The sequence below is a fragment of the Mugil cephalus genome, chromosome 6, assembly GCF_022458985.1.
Source record: "Mugil cephalus isolate CIBA_MC_2020 chromosome 6, CIBA_Mcephalus_1.1, whole genome shotgun sequence".
Classification (NCBI taxonomy): domain Eukaryota; kingdom Metazoa; phylum Chordata; class Actinopteri; order Mugiliformes; family Mugilidae; genus Mugil; species Mugil cephalus.
Window position 1 is genome coordinate 10,405,074 of NC_061775.1, and position 17,868 is coordinate 10,422,941.

Genomic DNA, 17,868 nt, shown 5'->3' on the forward strand with positions numbered 1-17,868 from the left:
AATAAATGACAAGTGACAATAAATAAAAATTAAATCACTACTTATTAAAAACACATCTAAAACAAATTGTGAATCAAAACCCTGCACCGCGTCAAAGCAGTAAAGAAACGTCACTGTTGTCCCTCCTAGTACCCGCCTGTCCGTGCGTTGATCGGTCTACGCCGGTCGAAATAAGAAGTAGACTCAACAGAATGTCAACCCCTGAAAAAGACGCCATCCAATCAGCGGGTCGTACAGTAAAGATTGCCATGCGTGATAGCCAATAGAAACCCGCATTTTATGTGGGCGTAACAACAGGAGCCAATCATAATGAAGGGGCGGGACAAACAGGCTACCGTCTGCTCAGACAGTGGACCCCTTCCGAAGCCGAAACAGAACGGGAAAAAAAAAAAAATCACACCACTACGCAAATCCTTCCAATGGAGGAGGGCCAGGACGTTGAGGCTTGTTCGGCAAATGAGAAGAACGTCTGAAAGCTAGCTGCTACCTAGCCCAAACTGAAGGGAGAAGAAACTAAAGTTGTGAGTAAAACGTCAGCTTAGCGGATACCGAGACAAACGGGGGCACGGTGTTCGCCAGCTAGTGTAGTCAGCACCGTCTCACGCCAAGTTCCGTGATTAACTTTGTCGCTGAGGTTATAACGTTAGCTTTCCAACTGTGGTACCAGATTTGGCTGCCGTAGCGTGCTAAGAAGGAGTTTGGCTGCTCCGCTGCTGTGAGTTAATCTCCTTCCTATCCACCTTCACGCCCTGCAAGTTAAAGCGCAAGCATCGAGCAGGTTCCTGTTGTCATGGCTCTCATCGCTACCGCTGTTGCGTTAATGTAGCCGTGTTACTGGCATGTGAACTCGGAGCTGACAACTAGCTGGTGAAGCTAAGTCAAGTTGCTGCTGCTAGTTAGCCTCCTGCTCCACATTAGCAGTTTGCTACAGTATTAAGACCAGGCTAGTTGCTAACTAGAGGCTGCTGTGTGCCAGTTTGGCCAATTTTAACCTAGCTCTCTAGTTTGGTTTCCTTTTGGCAGTGAATTTATTGACACTCTTGTTTGGTGTGTTTACTCCCAGTGGTCAAAAATGAGCACGCAGGCAGATTTAAGCCAGTGTTTTTTTTCGAGACGCTGGGTTTATCTGGGACATACAACAGCAGCACAAGTGGGCTGTTTTTTTTCCAATACCCGTGACAACTTCTTTTTTTTTATTGTCCCTTTTGAAATGGCCCCTGTCTGAAGGGGGCTAAGCCGTGTCGTGGTGGTCCTCATGCATCGCAGGAACAGTGAGGGAGCTGTCAGCTTCACATCTAACATTCCTCAGAGGACTTCATTTCTCCCTGCTCAGTGCATCAGATATACAATGAAGCGTTTGTTCTTCTTCTGTAGAGACCCAGGCACTTGGAGACAGACAGACAGACAGAGAGGAATCTGGTCAGTCTGCTGTGTGGCAGGAGCTGGAGATGGCCAGACTATTTCAGGGGAAGGCAAAGAGGGTGACACAAGAAAAGCTGGTTTGTTCTCACAAGCGGACGTGAGTGTAGAAACGATGCTCTGATAGGAACTTTGTCGTTCGCGTTTGCACGTAACAGTCCGGTTACGTATAGATCTGCAGAGGTTTGCAGATAGGAAGTGACACTAAATACCTGTCTTCCTGCGTTTTGATGTCTTTTGGATGTTACCACGCCTCTAATAGGAACTTACTTTGAAGTGACACGTAACGTAGTTTAAGCCTGCAAGGATAAGCCTCTGATTGCTGTACAGATGTGTAGCATTTCCTCTTGTACACACGCCAACGACAAGGGAATCCCCCTAGATTGTGGAGGACTATATTTCTGTGATTATCTGGGCCATGAACTCCACTGAACTGGCATGTTTGCATTAATCTGGTAAGACATTAATAGCACTGAAGAGTCTGGGGATGAAAAACCAAGCTCTGTGAAACGCCCCCACGTTGGCCTCTCGCTAAGCTGCCCCCCTGCAAGGATTAACTGTTAACTCAGCATTTCAGTGGCGACTACAAAAATATGACATACCACCAGAACCACAGCGCGGTTTCTTAATTTAACACGTAGCGATTCTCCTGATCCAAAAGAAAAGTTGGTTGCTTTGGGCTGTCTGAGATGGTGATCAGCTGTTACAGAGGTTGTCATATTAATACTAGACGGTCCAATCAGAGTTTTCCCCTTCCGGTAATTTTGTTATTTGAAAGTTTTTTTTGTCTGTTTCTACGACGTACCTTTGTGTCTTATGACCACCGTAGTGTCTTCTGGATATGAGCTCAAAGCTGCATGATTATCTCGACTAGGCACCTGCTTCGATGCCCTTTGACCTCTCAGCTGCCTCCATATTGGCAGCTCCCACACAAAATCCTGATGTAACTTGGCGTTTCCTTGTCATATAGCACCAGGTGTAATTACATGGCCTCACCGAGGCCAATGACCTCTCTCCCAAGCCCAGACTGATCACTTTGGATCCAGGTGTCTGTGTGTTTGCGTTTGCACACGGCTAAATTATTAACCAGACAACTGAACAAATAATGCAATAAGGGACAGCACATAAATTTTGCTTAAAACCTTTGCTACTCGGTTGCGTGTTGTCTCCAGTCGGCATGCCGTGTGTGTCACATTATCCTGTACTGAGCAGTAAACCCAATTTAGACTGTATTTCCAGAGCACTTAACATTTAATAGACTGGCTGTGTTCTACTGTTCTGTTGGTGGGAAATTCACAAGCTACACCGAAGACTTCCTGTTCCAAAAGTGAAGATAAGAATATTCATGAGTCTGTAAAAATAAAATGAATGGCTCAATGTTTGAAGGTGGCTGTTTTGCCCAGGAATGGGTCATTAAACAATAATTAAAATAAATCGGGTGGGTTTGTAGGTGGGTTTCGTGATGTTCTAGAAATTAGTTGCTGCTCGCTATCTCTCTGACCTTCAGAGTCTAACCGCCAAAGGTCTCCTCTTCTTCCTCGTGCAGCGTAGATTAACGCTCAACATTACTTACTCTGACTTAGGCATTCTTCTCATTGATTGCATTTTAAGACTTGGCATAATGTAGTGCACAATGAGGACTGAGTCTAGCTAGAAATAACCTATAATTGAGCCCTGCTGAGCGAGATTATCCTTGGCTTTGGGAAAGAGGGTTTGGAGCATAATTGATGTTTGGGTCTGCCTTTGCCAAAGAAACCACCCTGTCTTTGCCCTCAAGACGGCCTCTGACAAGTCCTCCATGGTTTTTTTGCCGTGTTTAGGCCCACTGGCTGTACATTAATGCCTCATATATACTTGTGATGTGTGCCCTCAAGAGCGAAGGGTATATCTTTTGAAACATGCAAAAAGGTGTCTGTTCATGCATTTCCCTTCCCGGTCGGAAGAAACCAGTGATGTTTCCGTTTAAGAAGTAGTGATTACAACAGGCCAGGCCTGTCATTTAGTGTTGGTGGTAGCCAGATATAGGCCTTTGCCTCTTTGTCCAAGTTACTGCAGCACACTGTCTGCTTCTGACTACGAGTCGGTCCCAATTTTTTAAGACGAATCTATACGTATAAAACAACAACGTGCGTTAGAGATTCTTGAGTTGTTTTTCTAGGTTTTTAATGGTGGTTGTGTAATTGTAATGGATTTATAGAGTGAACTTGGAGGCATCTGTACAGAATTGCTGCAGGCTGCTGGAAACTGATATGAGGCAGAGAGGAGAAGAGAGAACACTGCAAAATAAGAAGCAACGGTCTTGTCTTTGTCAGGGTTATATCCTACTTCCTGGAAAGATTGTCAGACTCCTGTTCGCAGCATCCTTGTTGTGCTCTGGACTCAGACAGATGCATATTAATATCAATATTAATATATCAACTCAAGTTAACCATTGATCAGATAAGTTCGGTCTCACTGACCTTTAAGTTGTCTCAGAAGTCACCATAACGCCAAAACTAAACGTTCAAACTCCTCAAACATACATTATTTGCTACAGCTAGTGAGTTGTGGTGCGGTGTGAGATAATATTTTTTTTCCACTGCCAGAGAAGATGCATGTGTTTGAGAGCTTAAATGTGGAGCAGCGGCTCAGTCTGTGGCTCGATTCTGCTTCAGCGTTCAGGACATGCGCAGGGTTTGGCATCAGCTTTTTTCTGTGGTCACATTTTTTTTGTGTGTTTTGGAGTCGCTGGGTTGGAACAGGAAGTCAGATACATTATTCAGTTTTTTTTTCTTTTTCTTCGTTCAGCGTGAGAAGCGAGTAACGGTGCCTGAGAATTAGTTTGAGATGTGTTTGCGGTTGGTGGGATACGAAATGTGTAATGATGTATATCTGCGACATGACTGCCGTTAAGAGTTTTGTTTTGACTTGTTGTCAGGCTGACCTGTTCACACCATCTGTCAACAGTGTTCAAGAGTGGAAGTTCTCACACCTCAGCTTCCCTGTCTGGCTGCTGTGTGACTAAATGGCCTCATCTTCTTCCTTCCTTTGTTTAACTACGGTTTTGTAATGGTAAAAAATTTCGAGCCTTCTGTGTTTACTCTATACGTATGTCGGTGTCATGACTCCTGTTTTTGGATTATTGCATTTCCTCTCTTTTTTTTTTTTTGTAAAACAACCTATGAATATCCTACATGCTGCTCTGAGTCAGTCATGATCATGAATGTGTAAGTGGATATGAGAATACTTGACTATAAAAGGAGCCTCTTTTCACCACCACACCGATGGGAGGAAAGTTTCGAACGCTCTGAATGCTTATGTAACTTCCTCTTGGATGTGGTGGGTAATCTTCAGATTATAACGCTGTTCAGGAGGAGGTTTTAATCCCGTCCCGTTGCGGAGCAAACCGGGCTGAGGCCAACAGTGGGCTGACCTATCACTCCGCTGTGACCGGACCGCCCAACCGCACGCAGCCCTCACAGTCCTGTTGTTATACAAGATGTTGTTCTGTGCACTCTCAAAAGTTGGAATCTCATGACTTCATAATGATGCCGCACTACTTGTGTTAGTGTGCTAGTTTTTTTGTAACCGGTCTGCAGTAACGGGCCTAGCATTTCATTAAAGACAGAAATTGTGTCCTCTTTGTTTCAGATCCTTGTGCAGTGAATTTCTAGGCCCTCCTTCTGATTCCAGTTCCAGCCCCTGCTCTATGGCCTTAAGGTACGTCGCACAGGTTAAGTGGGATAGAGTCCGCTGTGTGCTGTGGCTCAGCTTTACAGCAACTGCAAGCTAAGTACTGTGGGAACAGACGTGGTGTCGGATTAGCTCTGCATTTGTTTTTCTGAATTGTTAAAGTAGCAGAGTTTCTTTTTTCTTTTTTTTTGTTGTGTTTTTCTGGCTGTTATTTGCTTTTTCGGCCGCAGTGGGAAGAATGCGCCATGGCGCCATCATTGGTGCACGCCCGTCAGAAATTAGGGCCGTACTAACCCTAACCCTAATGGTGCACCATTGAATTATAGGTTATCACAGACTCTTATTACAACAAAGGAGCAGCTGCCTTTTGATACGCATGTTAAAGTTATATTCAGTTACAGAACGAAGCTTTAGTAAAAAGTGTTTTAGATTACCCTGACCGTCACTATTAATAAAACCACAACAAAAAAAAAAAGGTCAAAAATGACACAGATGGACCTGATGAGTGGTCCAACAGTTGCAGAGGGCAACGCCACAGGACACCAGCAGTGTAGTTAAATGGTTCAACGCTCATAGAACCCATGTTTCCTCTCCTACTGGTTTTAATATGTCGATGGTGTGAGGTTGAACTGTGAATTTCAACGTATGGTTATGGCCTCCGGGAGACGAGTGTCATCTCGCAGTAGGACGGGACAACAGCAACAAAAAAGAGGTTAATATCATTGCAGGGTCTGGTTAGGTCACATTCTCACATTCTTCAGCAGTGACAACCAAGCTCTCTGTGGGTTGCCTCACAACAGTCATTCACGACTGAGCACAACCAGCTTCATCTCTTTGTCTGAGTACCTCAGCTTTGCTCCTTGTTCCTGTTTGCAGATAACACAAACTGTTTACGAATTTAACTTTGCTGGCGCTCAGATAAGTCAGAGTGGATGAACTTAGCGAGACTACAAGAAGAAGAAAAAAATGATAGGTGATACTTTATGTTACATGATGACTGTTTTTAAGATATGAACAGTTTTGTGTGAGCTTTCTAATCACTTGATTATATATGTGTGTAGGCAACACTGTAACCCACTGTAAATGACTCTGGGAGCAAACCTTTAGCTAAATGTAGTCATTATTGCCATGTCATTGCCATATTCATGTAAAGTCCCGCCATGCCTCCAAAAACATAATTTAATACCTGCATAATTTCAGGTTGCACTCATACATGAAGGCAGTATTGTAGCTTGATAGTGTGCCGCCTGTGTTAACCATCAGGGGGCAGTGCAGCATTGTTTTGGCGTTGATCTTACCTGACAGGGACCTCACGCTGTTTACTCACATCCAGAGGTGGAGCAGCACATTGCTGCGCGCCTAGAGCAATCACAATGACTAGTGGATTTCATGCTGACGGTGTACCGAGCTGCCCCCTCAGCTGACTGCAGAACAGACCCCAACTCCTGGGCCCTAGCCCACTAGTTTTCCTGTTTTCTCCTGCTTGAAAGCAGAACAAGGCAGAAACGGGTGGGACCCAGAATGGCCTAGGAACGCTCCACATTGTTCCCAGAGCTTCCTCTTCCACATTCCTGGGCTGATTGGGATCTGGGCCTCCTGTGCAGGGGTATTGTTCTAGCTCAACAGCACCACAGACCTGGCCCCAGCAAACTACAGCTGTCTCTACTGACCATTGTGGTGCTCAGACCAAGTGATGGCTATCTTTGCCTCATCAGTTATCCTTCTTTCTCTGTCTCTGACTCATTTAGTGATTCTTACTAGGATCTGCTGCCTCTGCCTCTGTGCATCCTAACAAACATCCACACATTTAAGCATTTTTCCATTCTGTCTTACGGTTTGCATTTTAGATTTAATTTTGTTGCTCATTTTATTAGTTTGTCCAGTTTTGTAGCTTGTCCAGACTCCAGATTGACAGGTTTTGGTAGTCGTCCTTTTCAGTTTATTTGAGCAAGGGGCATGAGGAGTCGGTCAATAACGTATTCTGTGTAGGGTTTAAGTATTTATAATGACATGACACATTTATTTCTAGTACATTATGTGAACTTGAATAGTACACCACAAAAGCAGCGACAGAAGAAGAAGAAGACACAAATAGTTCAAGCTATTCAACTAACACTACATCATTTGTACCACCCTTGTACATGGTGCTTGCCATTTGTTCTCCGTAAGGTGCACATTAGATTTTATAGTAAGTAGAATCAAGTGTGTGAGAAGAAAGCCAAGTACTTTCATTTATCAAGAATTTGACAGGATTGCTCACATGGATTTTAACAGTTTTCCGCAAAAACTAAAGTGTCCAGCTCCAGAAAACATCCTGATTATTTGCCATCAAATCCTGCTGACCCAACAACCATTTGGGGCTCGTCAGTAGATTTCAACAATTTGTTTGTGCTGTTCGGTGTGTTTTCTGCCAGCTGGCCTTTGGAGGGAAGAGTTCTCACAAAACTGCTGCGCTTCATTTTATTCTAGATTTCTGAAGTGGGACTAGTCTTTCTGTGCACCCATGCTCTGTGAACTCTCTAATTTTACCACAGAAAATGTTACATGCTCTTCAGTTAAAGCACTCTTACAATGTCAGCGGCAACATGAATATGACCAAGTCAAATCATAGATGTAAACGACAAATAAAGACATTTAAAAATATCTGGGAAGAAGTTAAATACGACTCCAAAGGGGCAATTCTAACTAAACCATACGATTATTAAAACTATGTCATGTGAGGTGCCAGGGAGAGGCAAAGATTAGAATAGAGAAAACTCATAAATCTGAATAAAGCTACTGTTTGATGAAAAGTTATAATGGTAATATACTGTAGAACAGTGAAAAACACACAGTTATGAAAAAAACTGCTTGTGTTTGCTTAGCAGGGTAAAGATAATTAAAAAAAAAACACATTGCTGAAACAAGTAGATAACTGTACTTCTTTTTTATTAGTGTTTTCACATAATAGACAAAGGAAGAAGTGGGAAAACATTTTTTTTCCTTTTACTTCCTATCTCAGGCCTTTCACATGGTTTGCACACCGAAACAATTACATCATCTCCCTGACATTTTCACACACTGCAGTAGAGGGTGTCAGCACTTCCCTAAGTTTCTGACCACACTTACTGGTCTTACACACTGAGCATTTTTTCCATTAGGCTAAGAGATAATTATCTCTGAAACAGATGATTACTTGACATCCAAGCTCAATAAAATAATCGCATCTCTTAACAGAATTAACGCATTCTCGACAGTACGGTGATAATTGGTGCAGCGATAAGTCTTTGCGTATTTGTCGGGGGGAAACAGTTCTTGTGTGTTTTAAAGTGCATTCCTCCTATACATCCCCAGAGCTCTTTTATTGTTGAGCTGGTGTTTGGTAAATCAGCTGACACCTTATGCAGTATTAATAGATCTTTATCTAGCTTTTTTTCCAACAATCCAATACTTGACCTTGGCACACATTGTGCTCTTTTGGATCAAACAGTCCTAACTACTACCTGAGGGTAACAACCCACTGGGGAGCTCCTGTTAGAAGCACACGCTGTACCTTCAAGGGCTAACTTTTAGAGCTCCTCTTTACACGGCGTATGATTTACCACTGGGTGCGTGGTTTGTTTTTAAATGGCGGTTGCCCGTGCTACGTTGGTGTGTTTGACAAATCACTGAACAATTACATCACCTAAAGTTCCTCTTGCCCTGGGAGAGCACCTACCCTAATCTAAGACCTACTTTACCTTTGCGCTTGCTCTGGTGCACTTCCACAAGTCATTAGAAGCATGAAAAGGGCCCTATTAAACTGTAAAGGAGCTTTGTGCAATCGCTTCATATTACTTTTATTAATTTTTTATTTTTTTTTAATCCTGTAATAACTAACCATAACAACTCTCTGCTGGCATCCGCACACTGAGCTACTTGACTCCCAGGGAGGTTGTGTTTCCTGCCAGTTTCGTTTTCGAGCATCTTGTTTATAATAACTGTCAGCTGTTTGGTGCAGGACCAGTTGCATAAACTCCAGTGTCGCACCGCTGTCGTGTGAGAGGTATTTGGTGAGAACGTGGGTGACTACAGAAGCCACTCCTATTGGGATTTTTTTTTTTTTTTTTTAGCACTACCTACTTTTTTTACATAACATTGCTTTTCTTCACTTGATAGTGATACTGGAGTTATTGTTGGAGTTATTCTATTCTATGCTATGTTATGGAGTTATATATAACCCTTTTACCCTTTGTTGACCTTCTTATTGGTCTGGTGACCACAAACCAAAGGCTTCCACCCTTTGTCAAATCTTTCTAGTCAATCTCTGTCTAATCTGTGGGGCAGATAAACAATAGCAACCCAGGGCTCCATTACCACTGTGAAACTGTTAAAAACCTGTAGACTTGGCATCAAAACTTTTAAGTGTGATTCTTCAAAAATGCCTCATCTACCTCTAGACTATCATTCCAGGTTTTCAGTGTTTTTGAAATAGACCCTTGCATGTCTACTGTTTGTCTAACGTAGCAATAGTAACATAGGAAGTTGGGACCTTGTAAGGTCAACAAAGGGTCTGTTGCTTTATTGTGGTGCATAGATAATGATGAAGCAGCAGCAGAAAATGTTGACTTTAAATGTATTTTAACAGTTCCTTGCACACCGGTGCTACGGTCATCTTTAAATTTTGTGGAGTGTCACGGCTTTCCCATCGCTGTGGAAGACCGGCCGTGTTTGTGCTTGGAAGGCTTATTAATTTCTGCACTCAGTCGCAGAGAACAGCAAAATTGATGATTTCTTTAGGCGGCGAGCTTTTATGAGAGTCAGCATGGCGTAGTCGCTCTTACTCCGCAGCTAGGGATATTTGGAAGGGTTTGAGTTTGCTGCAGGTACAAGCTGTGCAGCCAAGCAGAGCACAGCAGTCTGTCATCACCCCGTTTCACAGACACCATCAGTTTGCTTGTTCTGTTTCTCTTCGTAATAGCTCAGCACAGTCGAGCAGAAGTGAAAGCAAAGGGAGGGGTGCTCGTGTTATTTGAGTAAGTTAGCAAGAAGGCAAACAAGCATCTGTGCTTGTGTATGAACGCTAACAAGTGACACCATTTGGATTTGATAAGAGTTATCAGTAAACACAGGCGAGCGAGTGCAGCGAGCTCCGCAGAGCTTTCCTGCTTCTTGTGCTGTCTGTCAATCTTCTTCCTCCTCTCTTGGTCTCCTTCACTGGTGAGTAACACAGGCCTGCAGGGTGTGGCCTGTGTCGTCTCTGTTGTGATTGGCTGGTGGCCCAGGCTCGCGTTATCTCCTGTGGAACATGTTCTAGTCCCACCCCAGATAGTGCCTGGCACTCAAACATGGCCCTACCCACTCACAATTACATCACGATCCATGAAAAAGGCCGTGTCTCTTTGCTTTCTCTTTACTCTGTGAACAGACAGGTAATGGTGCAGCGTAGGACGTCTCAGTCTGTCACATTCGCTAGCTAAAGTTACAGCTGCTAAACAACTCTAGAGATCCTGCCGGGTGGTGTCTGTTCTGGTCTATAAGGGCCAGATACAGGTTCTGACAGTGAGTGGATATGTAACTGCTGCATATATATCTATATATATATATATAGTAGCACGGTACAATGTTCTAGCCTGAACATGGGGTAGATGAGTCTGACGGAAAGTTAGTGTGAGGGAATGGCACGGCACGGCACAGGCTACCGGACTACTCAGCAGAGTGAAAAACCTAAAAAGTCTCATCGAACATGGATTTTCTGAAGAGCCTGGTTCCAGGTGTGATCTCAGGGGAGGGCCCCGCCGAACATGGGGCAACCTCGGCGAGGGAGCCAGGTCCACGGCTCCTTCGCATAAAAAGACTGGGCCTGCTAGCCATGGGACATACCATAGAAGAAGATCTGGTATATCCAGTGATACAGGTAGATGCAGGAGTTGGCTCCTCCAGACTCACCCGTGGTAATCAAACCCGCCTCAAAGGTACAACTCACTCATATGCATATTATTCACGTAGTTATCTGTACTGATTTTGGGTCTTGGCTAATAAACAGTGATGCTTGAAAGGGGCTTTTTGATGTTTTGTGTTTTGGTAAAGCTAAATTAACATGTAAGCAGTGATTGGCTTCACTCATCTCTTATTCTTGCCCCCTTTGTGCACACACGCTAACATGCACATACATACAAATATATTACACTGTGTACACATAGGGCTGATATTGGTGTATTTTGTAGGAGTAGGATGCTCTGGCTCCAGCTCGCTTCCAAAGCACAACTCTCACTTTGTCAGAGAGACTGACACATATCATGCACTGTGCTTATTTATAAGTACACAGTCTCTCAGTCTCTCAGGCTCCACTGTAGTTGAGTTGGATTAAACAAATGTAAGAAAGAAAAAAAAAGCTACAAATCATGTTCATTAGAGCTGGGTTTAAAATAATGTATTTTCTGATTCAAATGGATCTTGATTTAAAAGATCTGATAGCAGTTTATGAAATCCTTGGATTGATGATTTTTTAATGCCTACATTTCCTCCATGCTCATGTTAGAAGTCTACATCCAGTCTCAAAAGACCGATTTTTCACAACACACCCCTTCATAACTTATTAAAGTAGTGTCAAAACTGAAATATTTCCAAATTCATTTTTATTAAGTTTAATTTAATCAGGATATTGTGAGTTGAAATCGACTGGATTCATGAAATCAGTAGCGCTACCCAGTCCAAATGTTTGTGTTCGTGGATTCAGATTGACTGCTCCCATTAACCCGGCTGTCAGCAGCAGATGAAAGTGTTTTCAGCAAACAAACTAATCTTAAATGACTTCATGCAATGTGCACAGCACTATAGACCTTATTTACTAACCTGGAGCAAACTTTCAGGATTGAAAATTTTCGGAAGCCAAGACTCAGTTAAGATTATAGCTTTCGATGGCCATCACACTACAAATAGAGATAATATCAGAACAGAATATGCCAGATTGTCGTGAATTTTGTGTACTGTTTAGTTTTGCATCAGGGCAGCTCTGTCCAGTACTGGCCTCTTGTCTATTTTATTTTTTTTTTCTATTTTATTTATTTTTTTTCCATTTTCTCAAATACATTATTGATGTATGCATGATTCTCGTGTGTCATATCATTCATGCACATGAATAATTCTGGGTTCATTGTAAAACGGTGTCATGTTGCTGAGACCTCATTCACATTCGGCCACGCGTGACATGTAGGCCATGCGTTGTGACCATGAAAAGAAAACTGCAGCGCAGATTGTGTGTTTGAATTCCACCAGACAAGTCCGCTCTAAACAGCTGTGAAAATATTTTAAAAATGAATATTGGATCACATTCAGTATTTGCAGACAGACAGTCTCTTTCTTATAGGGCCTAGCCTAGCCTACTGTGAAGCACAAGCCTTAGAGTAAAGCATGGGTTGCGCTGACAGTCTTAATCCTCTGAAGTAGGTCTTCCATTGTGTGTGTGTATGGATACAGTAGTTAGGGGTTTAGCAGATGTGTATACACATGCATATTATGTGTGCATACAGGTCAGCCGGTTTGCATCAGCAGTGGCGTGATGGCTTCTCGTCAGTATTTCAATATTTTTTTTAATTTTTTTTTTTTTTCTTTTTACAGTGCGGCCTGTCAGAGCACGCTTGCTCCTGTTTACTCATGGCTAAAGCATGACTCAGCTCTTCCTTCTGCTGTACTCACCCATCCTGTTGGCCTCTATAGGACTAGTCGGCCAGCTAAACTAATCCACAGTAACAAAGCTGGGCTTCACTTTTGATCGCCTGACTCAGGTCACTGACGTGTGACGCGCTTCGCTGAAACCTCCTAAGATGGGCCGATGTTCTTATTAAAAGGCTGCTTCCCGCTGGCTGCGCCGAGCGTGTTTTCAAATCTTCCCTTTTTCTTTCCAATTAGGAAACAGTCGTCATATTAGAAAACTCTCCTTTTTGCATCACGCTGGTGTTGGCAGGGGTCACAATGGTGAGTTATGTCATGCAGTGAGTGGTGTGATTGCTACAGTAGTCGGGCTGAGAGAGATGTGTTTAAACCAGTGCTCAGTGCCACTCCCTTGTTGCAGAACTGGCATAGCCTGAGTTGGCTTTTAAGGTGGTGCTGCTAATTTCTTTCTGTCATTTGTCTTTCTATGCACACAGTGACATCACACAGCTGCCTGGTGCGCGGCTGAGTTTTTGGGAAGGGCTTGATTAGGACAGTATTTGGCTTATGGGTGGCGCAGGTTTCCTGTTTGTGATTAGGGAGTGCTTGGAGCATGTGACTGAGCATGAGTGTGCACTGATGAGTTGGCGTAAGGGAAGAAAGATGTGTATGAATTATGTCTGGACACTCTGCAGGGTGTGTATTCAGACAGACTGCATAAACTTATTCATCGAGCTTCTTGAGTATTTATTAGCCAACCGCGGTTGAACAAACCCCCGTGATGGTGTAGCTGAGTGCCGGCTGTGCACTTAGTGGGGATATGGAGTCATTGCTAGGAATGAATCATTGTTAGTGCATGTTCTCCAACCAGCTCTCTTAATAAAAGTTACTCCGTAGCGAACCACTTGAAGACAGCTCCTTTAAAGAAGTGCTATGAGTAATGAGCTGACCTTTTGCTACTTGTGTTAAGATGGTTTTTATTTCAGATTTGCTTGGTGTTCTGCTCGCTCATTCCTTAGAGACTAAATGCTTCTGACCTGAGATTTAGCTTTGTAGAAATTAGCCTCTAGGAAAATCATAGAAATGAGTTTGCTCATTCTCAGCTTGAGCAGAGGAGAAAGGTTCTGAGGGGTTTGATGTGTCAAGTTATTTATAAGATACTTTTCATTATTCAATCCTACAACTGGAGATATCTATTCTGTGGAAGTTGACTAGGAAAAATCCAGCAACGGTTTAAAACTTTATTGTTAATGTGCACATTGTGTGTGGGTTAATTATTAAAAAGGGGGATGAAATAGGCGGCTGCTGAGTAAAGGGAGCGCGTAGAAGTGAGGAGCTGTGCAGTTAGCAGAGTTGTGCTGCATACTCCGACTGCCGTGATGGATCTAAATGGCGTGTCCTCTGCAGCCCGGGCTTCACTGGGGAGGTCAGGGATTGAATTACAGCTCCTATCGATTATTGTTCCCACCACTGCCCTTCAGAGAGGCCAGGGCAGGAAATGCATCCTTCACCCTACGTGCTCCTGGGAGGAGCAGCTCCTCTATAGTGTCTGCAGTCGGGATGGCTAGCTGTCATTCACCGCTCTCTCCCACTTTGTGAATGGAGCTAGTCTAACCTGCCGCGGTTGTTCATTTGGTTTGGGATTATTTGATCAGCGAGCTCTTCTTTCCAGGAAGTCGGTTATAATGTTGTTTAGTCGAAGCCCTTCACTTACGTCAGCTCTGGACAGTAGCTCTTAGCTTTAATGTTCCCAGAGAGCTAATGTTGTCTGTTCTGCATTCCTTAAACAATGAAGCGGGGTTTACAGAAAACAATGCCTGCAGAAGTCTCTGCATGTTGTACTGTGTCAACTGCTTCGCTGATAGGGATGATAATATGACCCAGGGATTTCCTGATACCACTTGCAAATATTTACATTTGGGTTCCACACTAATACCTATATACATATACAGCAGTTATACTCATCAACGTACTGTACAGTTGTTATGCAACTGGATGGGATTTTTTTCTGTGTCAGCTTTTGACACTTGTCCTCCATTGTTTTGATTCTATGTCCTCATTAGCGTCTTAGGATCACAGGAGTTATCTTTTCTGGTCAAGTCCAGAAAGTCCAGCAAGTGTCCGGTGGCGCACAATGTCCAACGTTGAGTCCATATTTGGACCCACGTCTGTTCGAATAGAGGCTAACGGCATGTGCTGTTCCAGCAGTCATTAGCAGTAGATTCTTTGTATTGTTTGTTCTTGCCTACTGCCAACCACCATCTTTTTCTTTATTTATGTTTTTTTTTTTTTTGTTGTTGGCAAACCAGCTTGGAGGTGGGTTACCACTAGCTGTAGCCACCAGCTACCGGCAGCACAGCTGTTTTGGTTACATACTGTGTCTCCGGAATTTGTGACTATTGAGTTATTAGGATCTAGTTGAACCGGAACATGTAAACAAATACATGGGTGCAGTATTTTACCTATTAGCGAGACATCCCTAAGATGAACATTAATTTAATAAAACTATACGCTGCATAAATACTACAATTTTTCAGTGGCATCCGTGCTTTATTTATTATGGGTTTCACAGTGGAAGCCTGCATCAGGGTAACACCAGCCAGGGCTCGACAAAGCGTCTGCTTGTGTTGTGTTTGTTTGCAATGAGCTCTGCCTCATTTTGCATAACTTGTGTAGTGGAGGGCATGTGACAGAGGGAGAGACCGAGGGCGAGAGAGAAATGAAGACTAAACTAAAAGAAGACAAAGAGCGTTTGTCTTTCGCAGCTTTCCCACTGTTGTTCCCCTCAGAATATTTTGTTAACAAACTTAATCCTGTGCTTGACTACAAATTGCTTGAAGTCATGTGGATCTGTTCCTAAAGTCACGGCGAGAGTAGAAATAAATACCATCAACAAAAGATTAAAATATCTGATGAATCGGGTGTTTGTGTGCGTGTGTGTGTGACAGTCACCCTGACACAGTTGCGTGTCTTCCTATTAATGCTTGTATAATGAGCTTGTGTGTCACTGTGTGTGTTACTATGCCTGGTAGCTTTTGGACAGAGCGGTGATGTAATGCCTGTGACTGCACTGGGTGTGAACAGTTACCAGATGAGCTGTAATCATTATCATGCCACATTGTGAGACTAGGACTGGGTTAGAACCACCACTGAGACTATCAGTCAACATGGTCGGGTGAATTACACATAACTCACATGACCTTATAGTTTGCAGCCAGAGTAGTTTACTGTGAAGATGGAGCTATATTGTACGTGGATTTTTTTTTTTTTTTTTGTACTTTGCAGCAGCGATCTGAATAAAAGTAGGGCTGCTAGTTGTGGTGTGTTTAGTGCATCCTCCCTTTTTTCTTCCTCTCTTCCAATCCCCCCCCTCCCCACCCCCCACTGCAGTCAGGAATGACGCATCAGTATTGCTGTGGAGCTTACAGGAAGTGTCGCTTTGATAGGCCAGCGGAGAGGCAGCACAGTAGCAGCTCTGACATGCGTATGCATTGCTGAACCACAGCCAGGGAACACTCGCAGCATTTTGATGACATCACCCACCCCCACACACACTCTGCCCCCCCCCCCCCCCCCCCCCCCCCCCCCCTCCCCTCTCCCCTCTCGGTTTGCTGTTGAAACAACCTCTCTCTCACTCCGAGAGAAAAGAGCAGGCATCAGTAAAAGAACAAGAGCCAGCTCGGAAGAGGAGGGGCCGCTCATGAGCGAATGGAGAGGGAGAGAGAGCTCTTGGGGGAGGCGGAGGGCGGCTGACAGCGCTAGCGGGCTAGAACTGGCATACACATATACACACACACAGGAAGAGGACAAGGAATAAAGCGATGCAGCCTTGAGACTTGTTATGTTTACTGCGCCGCTGTTGTTTTCTCTCATATTGGGAGCAAAAGTTCTCGACTAGTTTCATCCTTCGCCTTTTTTGGGGGTTTTTTTGTGCTGGAACAGGGATGAGGGATTCTGTGGACTGGCAAGTGGGCAGCAGGAGCTGGGGTGGAATACTTCTCTAACTAGCCAGGCTATGCTCTCTCTCCTCTCCCTCCAGCGCAGTTTGACTCCTCAGTGATCTAGGTGGCAGAAGAAACAACTGGTACCACTTCTTGGGTCTTTTTTTTCTTTTCTCAGCTGCTGCTCGCGCCGTGGTCCGGGATGCTGCCTCTAACTAGCACCTGTGGAGGGTAGTATTCAGCTGCAAGTGGACGAGCCGCGATTGCGTTTTTTTTTTTCCGAAAGTGTACAACAGGGGTGTATTATTTTCGAGACGAGTGGAACGATTGGGTTTGGGTGAAATGAGAGTGACAGGAACTCGGTAGACGTTGTGCCTTTCGGTGAAGCTTAACTTTTGAGAGCCGCCATGCTGAGCCTGCAGGATTCGGTCTTCTTTGAGATCAGCATCAAATCTCTCCTCAAGTCTTGGAGTAGCAGCTGTGAGTACCTCGCCAAGACTGCACACATGTTTACATACCACGCTCACTGCCACCAGACTTATCTACCACAGGGCCAGCAAACCCTGCGCAGCGTTGTACATGCTTGCATGCGTCCACCTAATCACATACGAAGAGGTGCCGTTAATGCTGTTGTCAGGATGATGGATTGTGTTTAGTTCAGGTTTAGTCTTTGATGTGGGTGCAGGTAGCAGCAATTAAAAACGTTGGTATTGCAGAGTACCCTCCTCCTCCTCCTCCTCCTTCCTCCTCATCATTGTACTGGCTCCTGGTTGTCCCACAGATAATGCTTCTATTGATGAGCCTCTCTAGTGATACATAAAACACAAGTGGCCTTCAAGTCCACTCTAAAGATGCTCCAACTTTCTTTAACAATGAAATCACTTGTTTTAGTCTTCGGTAGCAGCTCTCAACACATCTTCACCTCTCGTCATTATCCCACTTTTATAACCCCCCCCCTCTTCCCTTCCTCTGGGGCAGCTAATGTTTCCCTACTATTGATCTGTCTCCTGGTTCCCTCCTATTATTAGCTTCGCATGCAGCCCATAATACATTGGGAATCAAAAAGCCGCTGCCTCTTCAGCCCCATTGAAATGTAGCGATAGACTAATGTGAATGGCAAACAGCGACCTGCGTAGCTCTGCTCCAACTGAGGATTTAGGATAGAATAGGATGCCCTTTAGTGTCATTATACAGCACATAACGAGATTGGATTCATGTCTCCATT

At 43.9% G+C, this 17,868-nt stretch overlaps 1 protein-coding gene across 22 annotated transcripts in view; it reads left to right on the forward strand.

Annotated features, from left to right (window-relative positions):
• The first annotated feature begins 356 nt into the window (after window positions 1–356).
• fryl (furry homolog, like) overlaps window positions 357–17,868 on the forward strand; it is a 60,818-nt gene continuing 43,306 nt past the window's right edge. For 4 of the 22 annotated variants that reach the window (XM_047587166.1, XM_047587167.1, XM_047587185.1 and 1 more), the window contains exons 1-2: window positions 10,421–11,024; window positions 12,961–13,026. In XM_047587166.1, the coding sequence (XP_047443122.1) occupies window positions 10,796–11,024; window positions 12,961–13,026 (295 nt within the window). In that variant the 5' untranslated portion in view covers window positions 10,421–10,795. Of the gene's footprint in view, window positions 522–595; window positions 716–5,049; window positions 5,119–10,418; window positions 11,025–12,960; window positions 13,027–16,484; window positions 17,124–17,868 lie in introns of those variants that run through there. The other 18 variants (XM_047587162.1, XM_047587163.1, XM_047587171.1 and 15 more) reach the window with 12 other exon arrangements.